Below are 14657 nucleotides of genomic sequence, written 5' to 3' on the forward strand. Positions count from 1 at the left end.
TCTACTGTACGAGAGGAAGGGCAGAATATGGCGAATGAGCTGCTTCGGGAAAAGAAACTCTGGGGAGGTGCTACGAGAGCGGCAGTGAACGTGGCAGTGGAAGGCGGGCCCGTTGCGTAGTACGAGAGAGGAGACCGAAAGGACCTCTGGAATCTTCCAGCGGAGGCTGAAGGCGCACCCGCACAGCGATGCGCAGCGGTGCGCGGTGTGGTGTGCTGAATTCGTTTCCGCCCTCTGTGGCTCCCTCGCGTCACTGAGAGGGTTCCCATCCTCTCCTCTTTCGTGATTTGGTGACTGCTCTTTCGCGCTTGCGTTTCTGTGCGTGCCTCCTCCCTCGCGATGTCGCCTTTTCCTATCGTGACGTGACGTCTCTGTGTTTTTTTTTCGCTTCGCTATGATGCGCATCTCTCTCTCTCTGTTTTGCCACAGTGCCGCAGTGGCGGCGCTTGTCTGAGCGGAAGAAATTAATTGCATCCGGGAGAAAGGGCAGAGATAGCGGAAGACACACACACACATGGGCTCGTGCTCCTGCCGCAAACGTGTGTGTGTGCACGGTACCTGTGCGCATACTGCACGTGTGGGCGGGGAGGGGGAGGTGATCGATGCACACATATAACAACCTGTCAGTACCGGCGGCCTCCCTCACTCTCTCGCTCTCGTGTAACGTTTGCATCTGTGCAGTCAGAGCCACACGCATTCGGGTGCCTCGCAAGTGTACTGTGCTTTACAGGGCGGTTGTGTTCGCCTCCACTTGCTGCACGCCTGCAGGGAAAAACGCCGCTGGCTAAGAGGAACACGTTGTTGTGCACTTCTGCGTCCTCTCGTGTGTCAAGAAGCGATCGGTGTGCACCGGTGCCGAGCATTTCTGCAAGTCTCTCACCCCCGGGTGCTCGTGCAGATCACTGCTCGCAGCTCTAGCGCAGCTAGCGCACGATACAACTTCCTTCCTCGTTGGGGGTTAGTGTGCCTTTATGCTGCAGCCGTTGCGGCTGCCATTAAAACGGTGCACAACGGGCAGCTTTTTTTTTCTCCTCCTCGCTGCCACGCCCCCTTTCTCTTTTTTCTCCTTGCGTTTATTTCTACCCCGCCTATACCGCTGTTTGTGCGTGGCCTACTTGAAGACGCTCCTGTTTTCTCTGGCGCTTGCGTGTCTGAAGGGGGTCGCACACACGTCTGTGTGCTACCCCTCCGCCTCTTCTCCTTTGCTGTTGTCTTCAGCTTCCGCAGAGGGCAGGAAAAAGGCATGCAGAGGCAATCGGCAAGGGCCTCCCCGCATTGCGATGCAAAGACGGCACCCTGCGCTTTCTCACACGCTGCGCCACAGCCCCCTCTCCCCTTTCCCCTCCCTCCTCCCTCTCTTTCGCCCCGACCCCCTCTTGTTGCTCGCGCCTTTCTTGTCTTTTCTACCGCCACCTCCTCTTTTCGTCTCTCTTTGTCTCGCAGCGGTGAGCCGGTTGCCAACGTACCTCGATAGGATTGCCCGCCCTGTTCTTCATATATCCAGCCAGACGCTGTTCTCTCCCCCTTTATATATCTATGCCGGCTTTACGTGTCGGGCATATTAAACTGCCCTTGTTTACACCGATGACTTCCACAACCGCACAGCGTCGGGACACCAGTCCGGAGTACCGCCTGCATTCGCCATGTATATGAGGACGCCATCGCCGGTGCTTCTGATTGAATATCATCAAGGCAGTATGCTCGAAAACTTTGGCGAGCGTGCATCGGATGACGTCGCACACTTTTTGGGGGGTTGCTTTACCTTCTCATGATACCTCAGCACCTGCTCATGATGCAACACGGGCATGGGGGCTGGGGTGCGCGCGTGTATGATTGCTCAGTTCCCTTGAGCTCTTAGGGCAAAGAGGAAAGCGGGGGAACTCGAAAGCCTGACGATATGTGATAGACCACAGGACGAGAGAGGATGCTTGCCCTTCATCTATCCCCCTCCCTACACTAGCACCCGTCTCTGTGCGTGTAGATACCTTTGGTTGCGATGATTGCGTAGCTCGCTCGTGGTATCAGCGCCGCGCGCGGGCACACGATGTTTGTTTCCCTCTCTTTCTGGCCTCGCTGGTGCCTCGTGCCTTGCGCAGTGACGCGAGAACTGTTTAGCTCCGGCGCAAAGCGCACTCGAGGGTCTCCGGATGGAGGCGGTGACTCGATAAGGTCATGCCGGACTGCATGCGTAAAGTGTATACGCGCTCCCGCCGCCGCCCGTGGCCGGACAGCTGCGCCTGCCATCTCTTCATATTTCTTTGCTTCCCATCTGCTCTGCTTTCTGTTTTTCTTTTGTGTGTGTGTGTGTGCCTCTGCCGACTCTCCGGGTCGAAGTTCTTCACCGGAGGAAAACGTCTGCGCTCTGTGCTTTCATCACGTCTCTTTCGCTGCCCTCGCCTTCTCCACGCACCCCTGCTCACCAGGCCGCCGCAGCCGATGAGACAATCAGCCTCACATCGCTTCAAAGTTGCCGTCCTCGGCGCTAGCGGGGCCATTGGCCAGCCACTCTGTCTGGCGCTCGTTCAGAAGAAACTTGTCAGTGAACTATCCCTATACGACATTGTGCAGCCGCGCGGCGTCGCTGTCGACCTCTCGCATTTCCCACGCAAGGTCAAGGTAACAGGATGCTCAACAACGTGGATCCACAAGGCCCTAGATGGGGCAGACCTTGTCCTGATGACGGCTGGCATGCCACGCCGCCCTGGAATGACCCACGATGACCTCTTCAACACAAATGCCCACACTGTGCACGAGCTGAGTGCGGCAGTGGCGAAGCACGCTCCCAAAGCGATTGTAGCCGTTATTAGCAATCCACTGAACAGCATGGTGCCTGTCGCAGCAGAGACGCTACGGCGGGCTGGGGTATATGACCCGCGCAAGATCTTTGGTCTCATTTCACTGAACATGATGCGGGCACGCAAGATGCTGGGCGACTTTACCGGCCTGGACCCAGAGACGCTGGACGTGCCCGTCATTGGGGGGCTTAGTGGGCAGACCATTGTTCCTCTTTTCTCCCAGTCTGGCGTGGCGTTGGAGCGAGCGCAGGCCGAGTATCTGACGCACCGCGTGCGCGTGGGTGGCGATGAGGTCGTGAAGGCCAAGGAGGGCCGTGGGTCTTCGTCTTTGTCGATGGCGTTTGCGGCTGCGGAATGGGCAGACGGCGTACTTCGTGCGATGGACGGCGAGAAGACGTTGCTGCGCTGCTCTATGGTCGAAAGCCCACTGTTCGCTGATAAGTGCCGCTTCTTTGGTAGCACCGTGGAGGTTGGAAGGGAGGGAGTTGAGCGGGTGCTGCCGCTGCCGCCGCTGAACGACTATGAGGAGGAGCAGCTGGACCGTTGCCTGCCGGACCTGGAAAAGAACATCCGTAAGGGCGTACAATTCGTGGCGGATAAAACGGCCGCCTCGTCACCCACGTACACCTCGTCGTAGAAGAGGTTACAGGGTCGTGTCGGGCGCGTGACACAGCATGAAAACGCATTGCACCGCATAGCTCTCTCTATCTACCGTCCTGTTTGCTCTCAAGGTCTCCTCGTTGATAGGATGGCGCTTTTTCTGCTGCCCCCCCTTCTCCATGCGATCCGCCCGCTAGACAACTTTTTTTTGCTGCGCATGCGTGGAGGGGCGGGTGGAAACGACCCTCTGAATGTGATTTTCTTAGACCTCTCACGTTTTTTCTATCTGTTCTCAAACGCGGTGTACGCGCTTGCACTCGCTCGCCGCTACCTCCTTCTCTTCCTGCCCTGCCGCTGAGCTGCGCCCCTGCTTCCCGCACCACGATGGGTGCTCGCATTTCCGTTTTCGTTTTATCTCCTTCTCGTCACCTCTCTTCCACCACCGGTTCTCACTTCCCCCTCTTCACCACTGGTGTGGCTGTTCCCCTCCCCCTCAAAAACGCACAAAGATAGCCGTGCACGCCCTGAGCCACAGCCATAGAAATGCAAATCGTTAGGAGACATGCAAACGAGGCGAGTACGTCCCTGATGGGTAAGCGTAGGCTGCAGAAAACTGTTAGAAGACTGCAACCATCCTTCTCGGACGCTCAGCATCAGAATCAATTGCGCCGTCATCCGCCCCCCTCCCCATCGGATCTACACATGGCTGGCCGGCCCCTGCGCGTTCACTCTAGGTATTTGTGTTGCCGTTTCTCTCTCGCTGAGGCAGTCTCACGCGAATTTTTCTCGCTCGGCGTGGAGGAAACAAAAGGTGCGCTCTGCTTCTGTCTTTGTCTGTCTGTGTGTGTGGGGAGGGGGATATCTGTGACACGTATTCGCCCTGCCACTCTCTTTTTTTCCTCTTCCCAACCGGTCCTGCGCGGACCCCCCCGCCCGCCTTCCTACACCACCACCACCGCCCCTGTTGCTTCCTGCTCACATTACCTTCCCTACCTCTCTTCCTTTCTCTGCCCGCGCATGCGCTCGGTCGCTTCATGGCGTAGTGTTCCTCCTCTCGCCCGCTTCTTTCGTTTCCCTTTCTCTTCGTTGCGTCTCTGTGTGTGTGCTGATGCTCGTCGAGGATGCGCGGCCGACAGCCTCTTTCTCTTTCTGTGCGTAAGCGCGGGCAGAATCACGTGCCACGGTCGCTCGTCCCCTCACTCGGAACGGCATGCAGACGTGCGCGTTCGTCTCTGCTCGTGAGCCGATCTTTTTTTTTCCTTTCTCCTGCGAGCACGTTCGGCAAGTACAAAAGAGCGAGGGGGAGATAGCGAAGTGATTTCACGGTGAGGAGGGAGCCGAAGTACTCTGCCCCGCGGCCATGGCATCGTTCACCCGCCACGCACCACCTTTTCTCCCCGTTGTGCTCTCCGGGCCATTTCTGATCTCGATGAAGCGAGTCGCTCTAACTGGTCGCTTCCCCTCCGCCCCCCTCCCTCCCTGTATTGCGCGTCGCGGCAGGAGTCCATGAGCGGCGGAAAGGGGGTGCCCTAACGGCTAACTGTTAGTGAGCGGTGCTGTCCGTTGATGCCTCGAAGACGGAAGCGTTCTCACGGATAGCGTTTCCAGCACGAGAGAGGTACCGCGTGCGCGGCTGGAGGGTTACCGGATTGGCGGACTTCTCCAGGGAAATGGGGGGAACCCGCGAGCTGAGTGGGGTTGGGCGGCGTGCATTGGATAGCATTGTGTCTACCTTTTCGAATCGCCCTTCGTGCTCCTTCGTCGCTGTCGTTTCGTGACCATCTCCAGGATCGTCACGGTGTTCGAGCGCGAAGGAGGCGAAGGCGACATGGAAACTACGCAGGTGTTCAGGCTGCAGCACACACAAGCGTGCGCGCACTCATGCAAGTGGTTCGATGCTGTAGCACCTGAAGGCGTAAGTAGCAGAGAAAGGGGAAGCACATCATGGACACTTGCAGTATGACGCAGACAGAACGCCACATTGAAGCGTAACAAAGAGAGACCTCTCAGCGCTGATAACACACCGGGGCGACGGCAAGTGTGAAAGGTAACGAGGTGAAGCAAACGAGGATATGCGGGGGGGCGCACAAAGGCGAGAGCTCTGGAGAGGTCGCCGGCGCGGGTGTATCCTAGCAGCCCTCTCCCTCTTGCTCGGTGCTCATGCTGCGGTGGGGCGGCTCCAGAGTTGACCGGTGGACGGTGAGCGGAGGGCTTGTCTGTTCTACTTACCTTCATACCGCCAAGGTTTCGTCGTCTTTGGCACAAGCCGCTGCTCTTCAATTCGCCCTCAGGTCTTTGACTCTCTCTCTCTCTAGAACGCGATCGGCACGCGCGAAGAGTCAAGGGCACACAAAAGTATCGTGAGAGCATCGCTCTCGCTTCTGACGATTCAGAAGGCGCCTACCATCTTCTAACCATCTTCCCCGTGGCGCTGACCTCTCCCCTTCACCTTTGCTGCCTTCATTTCTCACTTTCGAGATACACGAGCACCGACACTCTCACTCTGGTTTAAAAAAAGGGTACACCTTCGGGGCACGGCGCGCGTTAGGCTCTCTACGCGAAGCGCCGAGCGCGTGCACCACTGCTCAGCACTGAAACCATACGTACACCTACGCGCGCGCTAGCCTTGTCGGTGCGCAAGCTCTACAGCACAAGCGATCCCAAGCGCCACCCGTTCATCGGCAGCCATGCGCTCCTCTCCGGCTCTTCTGTCCCGTGTTGCTGTCTTGGGTGCCGCCGGCGGCATCGGCCAGCCTCTCTCTCTCCTCTTGAAGTGCAGCCCACTGGTGACGGGTCTTGCGCTGTACGACATTCGAGGCGGACCAGGCGTTGCTGCCGACCTCTTGCACATACCTTCACCGGCGGAGGTTGCAGGGTTTTTCTCAGACGAGCTAGAAAGCGCCGTGAAGGGCGCAGACTTGGTGCTCGTCGTCGCGGGAATACCCCGTAAGCCGGGCATGACGCGCGACGATCTGTTCAACATCAACGCTGGCATTGTGCGCGATCTTGTCGTTGCCGTTGGCACACACGCGCCAAATGCGATCATCGGTGTCATCACCAACCCCGTCAACAGCACCGTGCCAGTCGCTGCTGAGGCGCTGAAGAAGCTCGGTGTGTACAATCCTCGCAAGCTGTTTGGTGTCACCACACTCGACGTTGTCCGTGCCCGCACCTTCGTCGCAGAAGCGGTCGGCCAGCGCCCGATGGACGTCCACGTCCCGGTCGTTGGTGGCCACAGCGGTGAGACGATTGTGCCGCTTCTGTCCGGCTTCCCGTCGCTGTCTGAAGAGCAGGTGCAGCAGCTGACGCACCGCATCCGGTGTGCCGGTGATGAGGTGGTGAAGGCGAAAGCGGGAAAGGGCTCGGCGACGCTGTCCGTGGCGTACGCCGCATCGGAATGGGCTTTCTCGATACTCAAGGCTCTCCGTGGTGACAAGGGCATTGCTGAGTACGCTCTCGTCGAAAACGAACTCCAGCAGCCACACTGCCGCTTTTTCGGTTGCGCAGCGGAGCTTGGCATGCAGGGCGTGGAGCGCGTCCTGCCAATGCCAGCACTGAGCACCTACGAGCAGCAGCTGCTGGACTCGTGCATTGCTGCGCTCAGCATCGAGCTGAGAAGAGGGGTCGATTTTGGCACAGAAAAGAACACACATGACGCCGTTAAGCTGAGCAGCGAATGATTCCCCTCCCCCCTCGGCTCTCCGACCAGGAGCGCTGCGCTGCGATGTTTGATTTCGCTGGAATCTCGTCACCCTCACGCGTAGCCTACGTTTTTTTTATCTCGGTTTTACCTGTTTCGGCTTGCAGTTACTCAGGGAGAACGGAGGGAGGACTGGTGGAGGAGGGAGAGGGGATATGAAGGAGGAGTGGGTGTGCATTGTAGCTGCGGAGGGTGTGGTGCGTCTCCGCAGCACCTCATCTCCTCCGCGTTTTTACTGCCTGTGTTCTTCCATCCTCTGCAGCACAGCCAATTCACACAGATGTGTACGATGGCGTATGCCTACTAAGAGGCAGTGCGTTTTGATGGGCGTCGCCTCCTTTCGAGGCCCTTGTCTTCTCCCAGCGGCAGGCGCGTGAGGTAAGCTCCACCCCACTCTGAGGGAGACAGCGTACTGTGCGAATGCGTCTGCATCAGTTGCCAGAGTACATTAGTTGGCCGCCACGGTGGTGCTCGTTGCACAGGTGAGCCGGTCCCGGCGTAGTTACCGGAAGAGGCTTGCCCAAATCCCACCCGCACGTGGGCTCGTCATGCGGAGAAGCGAGAGGCTTGCGCTCCATCGTTGGCCAGAATTCAGTGAGGGCCACGCGTCTTTTCATCGGTGCGGCATCACAAGCGACTCGTGGAGGGCCTGATGGGGGGGCGAGCAGTCCGCTCATTACACCCGAATGCGGCTAACAGTAGGCTCTTGAGAAGTGAAGACGACCGCCCTAAAGCGCGCGCCTATCGCGCACACTGCACGAAAAGGACGAGCATCTTCAGAGGTCGCCTGTGCGAGGGTGAGACGGAGTTGAGAAGAGGTTCCGGGAGCCGCAGTCCTGCATCGCTTCTCGTGAGCCCGCGCTCGAGCTCAAACGCTTTGCGAGCGACCGGAGACGGCTCTTCACGGGTTTCCGCGGCTTTGCACAAGGAGCCGGCCAGCGAGGTCATGCTGCCTGGGGTACTGCGCTCCGTCTTGAGAGAGGCGCGAGCGCAGACTGTCGCTCAGCAGCCCCAACCACAGGCGACGGTTGTGTGGCGCAAGGTGCTCAGGTGGCGCTCAAGTCAGCGGGCCTTGGACCAGAGAGGGCAAGGAGGGGGTGCCTTACGTGGCGCGCAATTCGCGAACGCCATGAGGCCTGGGCCACCGTGAGAAGCGCCCTCCTCGCCGCCAAATGTGCGGCGTGAAGCTGGGCAGCTGGTGCGGCCACTGCCACGGGGGTGGGCCAGGCGTTCAAGACAGCGGGAAAGGATGCGAGCGGCGCTAGAGGAGAGTGTGGCGCAGTTTGGGCAAGGGGATTGGTGCTCCGCCACCTGCTCGCAGACATGCGGCCTGTGGCCCTGCTCAGCCATGCGCTTGGGTGCAAGCGCTCTACCGCTGAGTGGGCAGATCGCAATGCTGCGGAGTCACGCGGTGGAATGGGCCGCTGCAGCAAATACACACGCCCGCCTCGCGTCCTTATGAAGTTTGGTGAGCTTCGTCACGAACATGCGCTGTGGGGCGCAGCGCTTAGAGCGATCAGCGTGCTGCTTTTCTTCCTCAGCAAGCGAGGCTGCGGTACTGCACCGACGTGCTCCGGGTGTGCTGCGGCACGTGGGGGCACGCGACGGGCCATCTGCTGCCTGCGTGGAAAGCGTAGGATCGCTCTGTACTTTAGTGCCGCGACCAAAACCAGCAGAGCTCGCGCTCTCCGCCTCCGATCTGCGCTGTGTGAAGGGCGTGTAGAGAAAGCGGCGGCTCTGGTGCAGTGGCGGATGACTGCAAGAAGTGAGAAGGCACTAAATGAGGCAGCATGCGCGCAGTCGCAGGCCTAGAGCATGCGGTGTGCTGCTCTCGCACATGCACTCGACGTACGGCCTGAAGTACCGTCTTGCACACCCCACAAATCCTACCCCAGGGCAAGCTTGCGCACGCGTACGAGTTACGGAAGAGGAGCGCGGGGCCCTCCTCTTCCCTCTGCAAATGGCGCGCATGAGCAGCGGTGCGTTTTGCTGAGTTGCGCGGGTGTGGCAAGCTGAGCAGTGAGAAGGAGCAGCGGCTGCAGCGCTTTCGGCATGCGTCTGACTAAAACGCCCCCCTCCCTGCATGTTAACGGCCAACGCAGCTCCCCTAGGGCCCCTCCGTGACAGATGCGGATATGCGGAAGGCACTGCCAGCTGCAGACGTGCTAGAGCGGAGCGCAGCGTCGAACCTTCTCGTGAAGTTCTTCAGCGCCGTGGAAGGGAAGACGAGACCCTTCAGGCAACGAGTTATCTTCTCACCGCGACCAGTGCAGGGTCGGCTGGAAGAGCTGCTACTGCACTGCGGGTGTTTGTGTGTGGGGGGAGGGGGCCGCTCTGCACGAGTGCGGCATACCAACGGGATCTGAATGCGCCGATTTTTTCAGGGGGAAGGGGGGGCATTTTCTACCACCACGCGCCTACAGCCGCTTTTTAGCTCATGAGTGAGGAAGTTGCCCTACGTGAATCCATGAAGAGCACACCCGATACGCTTAGGTGCGAGCCCGGAGGTGATGACAGAATATCACAGCGAGGTTGCCCTTCGGCATTCCATGCTTGCTAAGCGACGGCCCACCTTCGACGCTCATGTGAAGGGTTGGATCGACCGCATCCGCAGCTGACGGGATGGGGGACGGGCCGCGAAGGCAGTCATGCAGACATTTCGAAGCGCCATAAAAATGCTTTGCATACCAACTGGGATGGCGACCGGGTCGATGCCTTCAAGGGGAGCACTCACTTGCCGAGTGGTGGTTGGTGGCAGCCTTGGAGCGGCCTGCTTTCGAGAGCACACGTGCGTGAAGCGGCCAAGTGCTGCAGGAAGCCCTTGAGCAGTGGAATCGCTTGGTGGGGGCTGCCTTTGGCCTGCCGCACGAGTGATGCATTTTGGTCTGCACAGTGTTTTGTTCACGACGGCGCGCCGCCTGTCTTCGAGATGGCCACAATGCCATCCTCCCCTCTCTCCCTAGCCCCTTGCGGGCCGTGTCTGCATCTGAGCGCATGAGGCGAGGCTCGCGCGTGACGTCGAGAGGCTGCAGCGAATTGGCAACGCTGTGCTGCGCGTCCTCCGGCTCCTGCCGCCTGATGCGATCTTCATATCGGTACGGGGCCCGGCAATTAGTCAGCGGTGTGTATTCATGGGCGTGCGAGGCTGCTGTTTGTCACCGGTGGTCGGTGGGAGAGGGGGCGCCAGATCTACACAGCATCTACGCGGCTGAGCTTTGCCCAGCTTCCACCGCTTTTCAAGAATTCACACCACTTCTAAAGCGGCAAGCAGCATGGTGCTGACGCGATGGCAGCATGCCGGTTCTCTCCACCCTTCTGGGAAGGTCATTCACGCGGTTATGCGACCAATGCTGAAATGCATGCGCTGGTGGTCGGACTCCCCCATTCGCAGTCACGGCTCGGCACACCAAGTCGGCCGCTAATCCCGCAGACGGTTCCAATTTCGACTTCCCCAGACCAGATGAAGAAATGGTGTCTGACGAGCAATGTAGGGAGAATGGGAGAGGACATGGCGGGAGGCGAAGGTGTCAGGGTGGCTCCCCCTCCACTTGTGCAGATGCCATCAGAAAGGATGCGCTGCCATCCCGTAAGAGTGGAGTGCACAAGTCAGTCTTCCCCCTCCCCGCACTGTCTGGCCACGCCACGCACGTTTGGTGACGCGGGCTACGACAGTCTGCGAGAAGAGTAATGGAGCCGTGTAGCTCAATCGTAAGCGTCGTCTCCGTTTCCCCGCGCTCTCTCTCTGATCACAGGCACACACACACACATACACACACTGTAGCGAGTGCAACGAATGTTCACGCACGAACCGTCTTGGTATGCTCTCTGAGAAACGTTATTTGTATCACAGTGCCGCCAGAGGCGTCACTGCTCATCGGGATGCCCCTGTGGCAATGTACTAGGGCTCTGCCAAGGAGCCAAGCCGATGACTTGATGCTTGTGACGTGGCATGTCGCCCGTATCTTTGGTGGTGCGGTGTTGCAAAGAGCCGGTGCCAACGAGCACGTCAGCACCGCCAGCAATGACGTGATGGACTCCTTTCTTGCGTCTCTCGACAGACACGGCCGAAGGAGCAGAGTGGGGCGGAACACCCGGTGCGGCGCGCACTGCTTCTCTCATCCTACTCGGCATACACGGTGTGCTGTACCGTTGCCCTATGAAGGAGTCTCTTCTTCGCTGGCTGGAGACCCGAGATAACGGCTAGCGTTGTAGCCTCGTAGGTGTCAAGCGGCTTTTTGGCGATAGCCGCCGCGAGCTCCGCAGACAGCTCAGCTTACTTGGCTCTCACGGGGACCGAGCTCGTCGAGGAGACGCGGCGCTGAAGGCTGAGAGCTCATGTCGCGATGCTCTCCTTCATTTTTTGCCTCTTCGCTGTGCAGCGAAGCCGCCTGCACGCCTCACGACAATAACTGATCGATGCTGCACTGGCTTTGGCGCATTCGCAGCGCCAGCCAGAGTCTGCGGTGACAACCGTGAGGACCCACGAAGAGGGATAACCTCAAAATATCTCGTGCCCCCCCTCCTCCTTCAGGGGGAGAATAGGCGGGAGGTATGCCAGCTCACAGATGAGGTGGAGGCCAGGAAGCTCACCGCCCTCAACTCTAGTGATGACAGGGCCTGCAGGAACGCTGAAGGCGGAGGCCGTCGGCGTGTGCGACCCACTACTTGAAGGCCTCCCTGGACTGCGGCGACCTTCTTTGTACCAGTCGCAAAAAGAGAGCCCGACTTTGCCGAGACATTGAGCATCGGCTTCGATTTCACTGAAAGCGAAGAGGATGAAGTAATCTCCTCCCCAGCCTCTCCACCTGACTACGCGGCTTTTTTGACGACTGCTGCAGGCCGAGAAGCGCTCTGGTGAAAAGCGCTGCGACAGTTACCACGTGCGCATGCACGGCAGCGTAGCCTTCGCTGCATGCCTCCACCACGAAGGCCACGTACCGTGCTCGCCAATCGATCAGCTGACGCTCTACTGAGTCAGGAACGCCGATTTCGCACATGGGCGCACACGCATGTACACCCATGCACGCGTTCACTATGTAAACCTGCGCTTCCATGTGTGTATGTTGCCTCTCTGGCGTGATCGCGTGTGGTGTCTTGTCGGCAAGCGCTCACAGCGAATTCTTCTCTGGATTGCTGTAAGCCGTTCTCTACGGGCCTCCAGGCAGCCTTCCCTCGCCGCACCTCGTGGAGCGGCACTTGCGCACTAGAAGTGTCCCTCCTATCACTGTAGCGCACAAACGTCTGTTTGGGGTTACCACGGCAGTAGTGATCGTGTATACTGCTGCATCGGCCGCTAACGCCTCTCGCCCTCCCCTTTCCACCCCCCACCCCACCCCCCATACCCTCTGCTCACTACTACCACGAAGACATGCGACAGCATGTTAGGAGGAGGAGGAGTGGGCGGGGGGGGCTGGGAGTCTAGTGAGGTGGCTGATGCCAACGATGGCACAGCTGCTCTCCCCTCCTCTCTCTTGCCATCGCGCATCTGTTGTCTGTCTCTTCGACCCAATGCACATCTGCGCCCCCTCTCCCTCTCCTTTCCCCTTCTCTTCACCCCCATGCATGCCTACAGAAAGCACGAGCATCACGCACATTGCCCCACCACCACCCTCCCTTCTGCATGGCACACACGCTGCATCGCTTCTTCTCATCTCCCCCTTCCGTTGCTCCTCCTGTGCAGAAGTGGCCATGGTCAAATATGTGGATGCTGGAGCCGGTACCGCCGCCAGCAGCAAAAAGAAGGTGCGTAAAGGCTTCAAGTCAGACCGCTTAGAGAACTACCGGCGCATGCTGGCAAAGAAAAACGGCAAGAGGGTCAGAGATGCCCCAGCGCACACGGTTCGACCGAAGGCAGTCACGTTCGACGACGCCTCACGCAGAGAATATCTCCTCACGCTGCACCGAAAAAAAAACGAGCGACGCGTGCAGGCTTTCGTGGATGCAAAGCGCAAGCAGCGTAGGGATAGCGCTAAGACCCGGCGAGAGCAGCGCGAGGAGGCACGACGGGCGTACAACAACTACGCACGTGTGCCGATTTTACCTGACTACACGTATCGCCTGCCCAAGCCGCAGGACGATCGGTTCGCCGACGAGGAGGAGGTCGAGGAGCGAGGTGAGAGCGGCTACGACAGCGAGGGCGAGGAGGGGGAGCAGAATGTGGGCATGCCGTGGATAAGCGTCGACGCTCCAGCGGCATCCGTGGACAGCGCCAGCGAGAAGATGAAAGCTGAGGCTTCGCAGAAGCGTTGCAGAGAGAAGCGATTGACCACTCTTCGGCACAGCGCTCACGCGATGCCTGGCGCCATGGTGAATCAAGAGGCAACTGCCGCCGCAGGCACGCGCGGCTCTGTTGGGTCGTCTTCCTCCGCTGAGGTGGACAGCGAGTATGTGACGGTCGAGGTGAAGCCGCTCTTTAGCACCTCCAGCGGCGACCCAGCAAGTGCGCGTCAAGACGGCGCTGCGTCTTCGAAGGCGCTGCCCTCAAACAATTTCGATGATCTCCCTCTCGTCGTGCAGCAGGAGCTTCGCCGGCTAAGGCAAGAGACAAAGGGCCCCACGAAGACGAAGCCCCGCGTGCACATGATGAAGGAGCTGGAGAAGATTCGGAAGATCCGCAAGCACTCGCGTAAGGGCCATGGCAAGCGGAAGGCCTCTGGGAAGCGGAAAAATCGAAAAAAGTAAGCGATGACTCGTTGGAGCGTGGCCGAGGTGTGTGCCATCGTGACGGCTTCTCGCATACTCTCTTCTTCCGTGTCGCATATCTTGTGTCTCTAAGCGTGTGCCAGATTATGTATGCCTTGAGGGAAGGAGGGGGCGATTTATCTGCCACCAGTGGGTGCGACTGCGCGGGGGCGGGGCTTTGGCATCGCTTGCGACTGTGGTTGCGTAATGCCACTAACACATGAATAATGGGAAGAGGGTGTGGGAGGCGGATGCGTGGGAAACGGGAGGACAAGTGCCGCTTTTACGTCTCCAACCTCATGTGCCCGGTACCTCTCTGTCTGAGGCTCTCACTCTCGCCCCCCTCCCTCCCCTTCTTCCTCGCATAGGCGGTGGCGTGACGGCCGTGTACAACGGAAAGGGGCATTGCGGTCCTGTAAGGACGAAAAAAAAAGTTCGTGAGTGTGCGCGCGTGTGTGCGACTCTTCTTGCAGATGACTTGCCGCTCGAAAACATGGTGCTGTTGGATGAGGTGGTGCGCTTCTGTGTAGAGGTCGGCCAATGTTGAGCAAAAGTGGGTAGCGGAAGCACTGCTTCTGGCGTCACTGCCCGTGCCTCCTCCCTCTTCTTTCCCCTTTCCACCTGCCGCCCTGTACCCCCTTCACATACGCTAACACCTCAGTGCTCATCGTGGCGTGGTGTATCTCGTATGCGTGGCCGGCACCGGAGTGACCGATTGGTGTCATACTCCTCAGACGTGCTCGCTCTCTTCACCCCTCATCCTTTTCTTCCGTCTTCTCTCGCACAGCAGTCTGCGCTTTTTTTCTGGAGCTCTGTGCGCGGCTCACCCACTGCTTCTCTGAATTAGTAAACGGCGTGGCGCCGGCTCACCCTTGGATTCT

At 59.1% G+C, this 14657-nt stretch overlaps 1 protein-coding gene across 1 annotated transcript; it reads left to right on the forward strand.

The window, feature by feature from the left end:
- Positions 1 to 12783: 12783 nt before the first annotated feature.
- Positions 12784 to 13776, forward strand: LSCM1_02074 (uncharacterized protein; the record flags this gene model as incomplete). The annotated part of the gene is made up of 1 exon (XM_067319667.1): positions 12784 to 13776. One exon carries the CDS (start codon positions 12784 to 12786, stop codon positions 13774 to 13776), a length of 993 nt encoding a protein of 330 aa, XP_067175042.1.
- Positions 13777 to 14657: the final 881 nt, after the last annotated feature.

This window comes from Leishmania martiniquensis, chromosome 34, assembly GCF_017916325.1.
Source record: "Leishmania martiniquensis isolate LSCM1 chromosome 34, whole genome shotgun sequence".
In the NCBI taxonomy this organism is placed as follows: Eukaryota; Euglenozoa; class Kinetoplastea; order Trypanosomatida; family Trypanosomatidae; genus Leishmania; species Leishmania martiniquensis.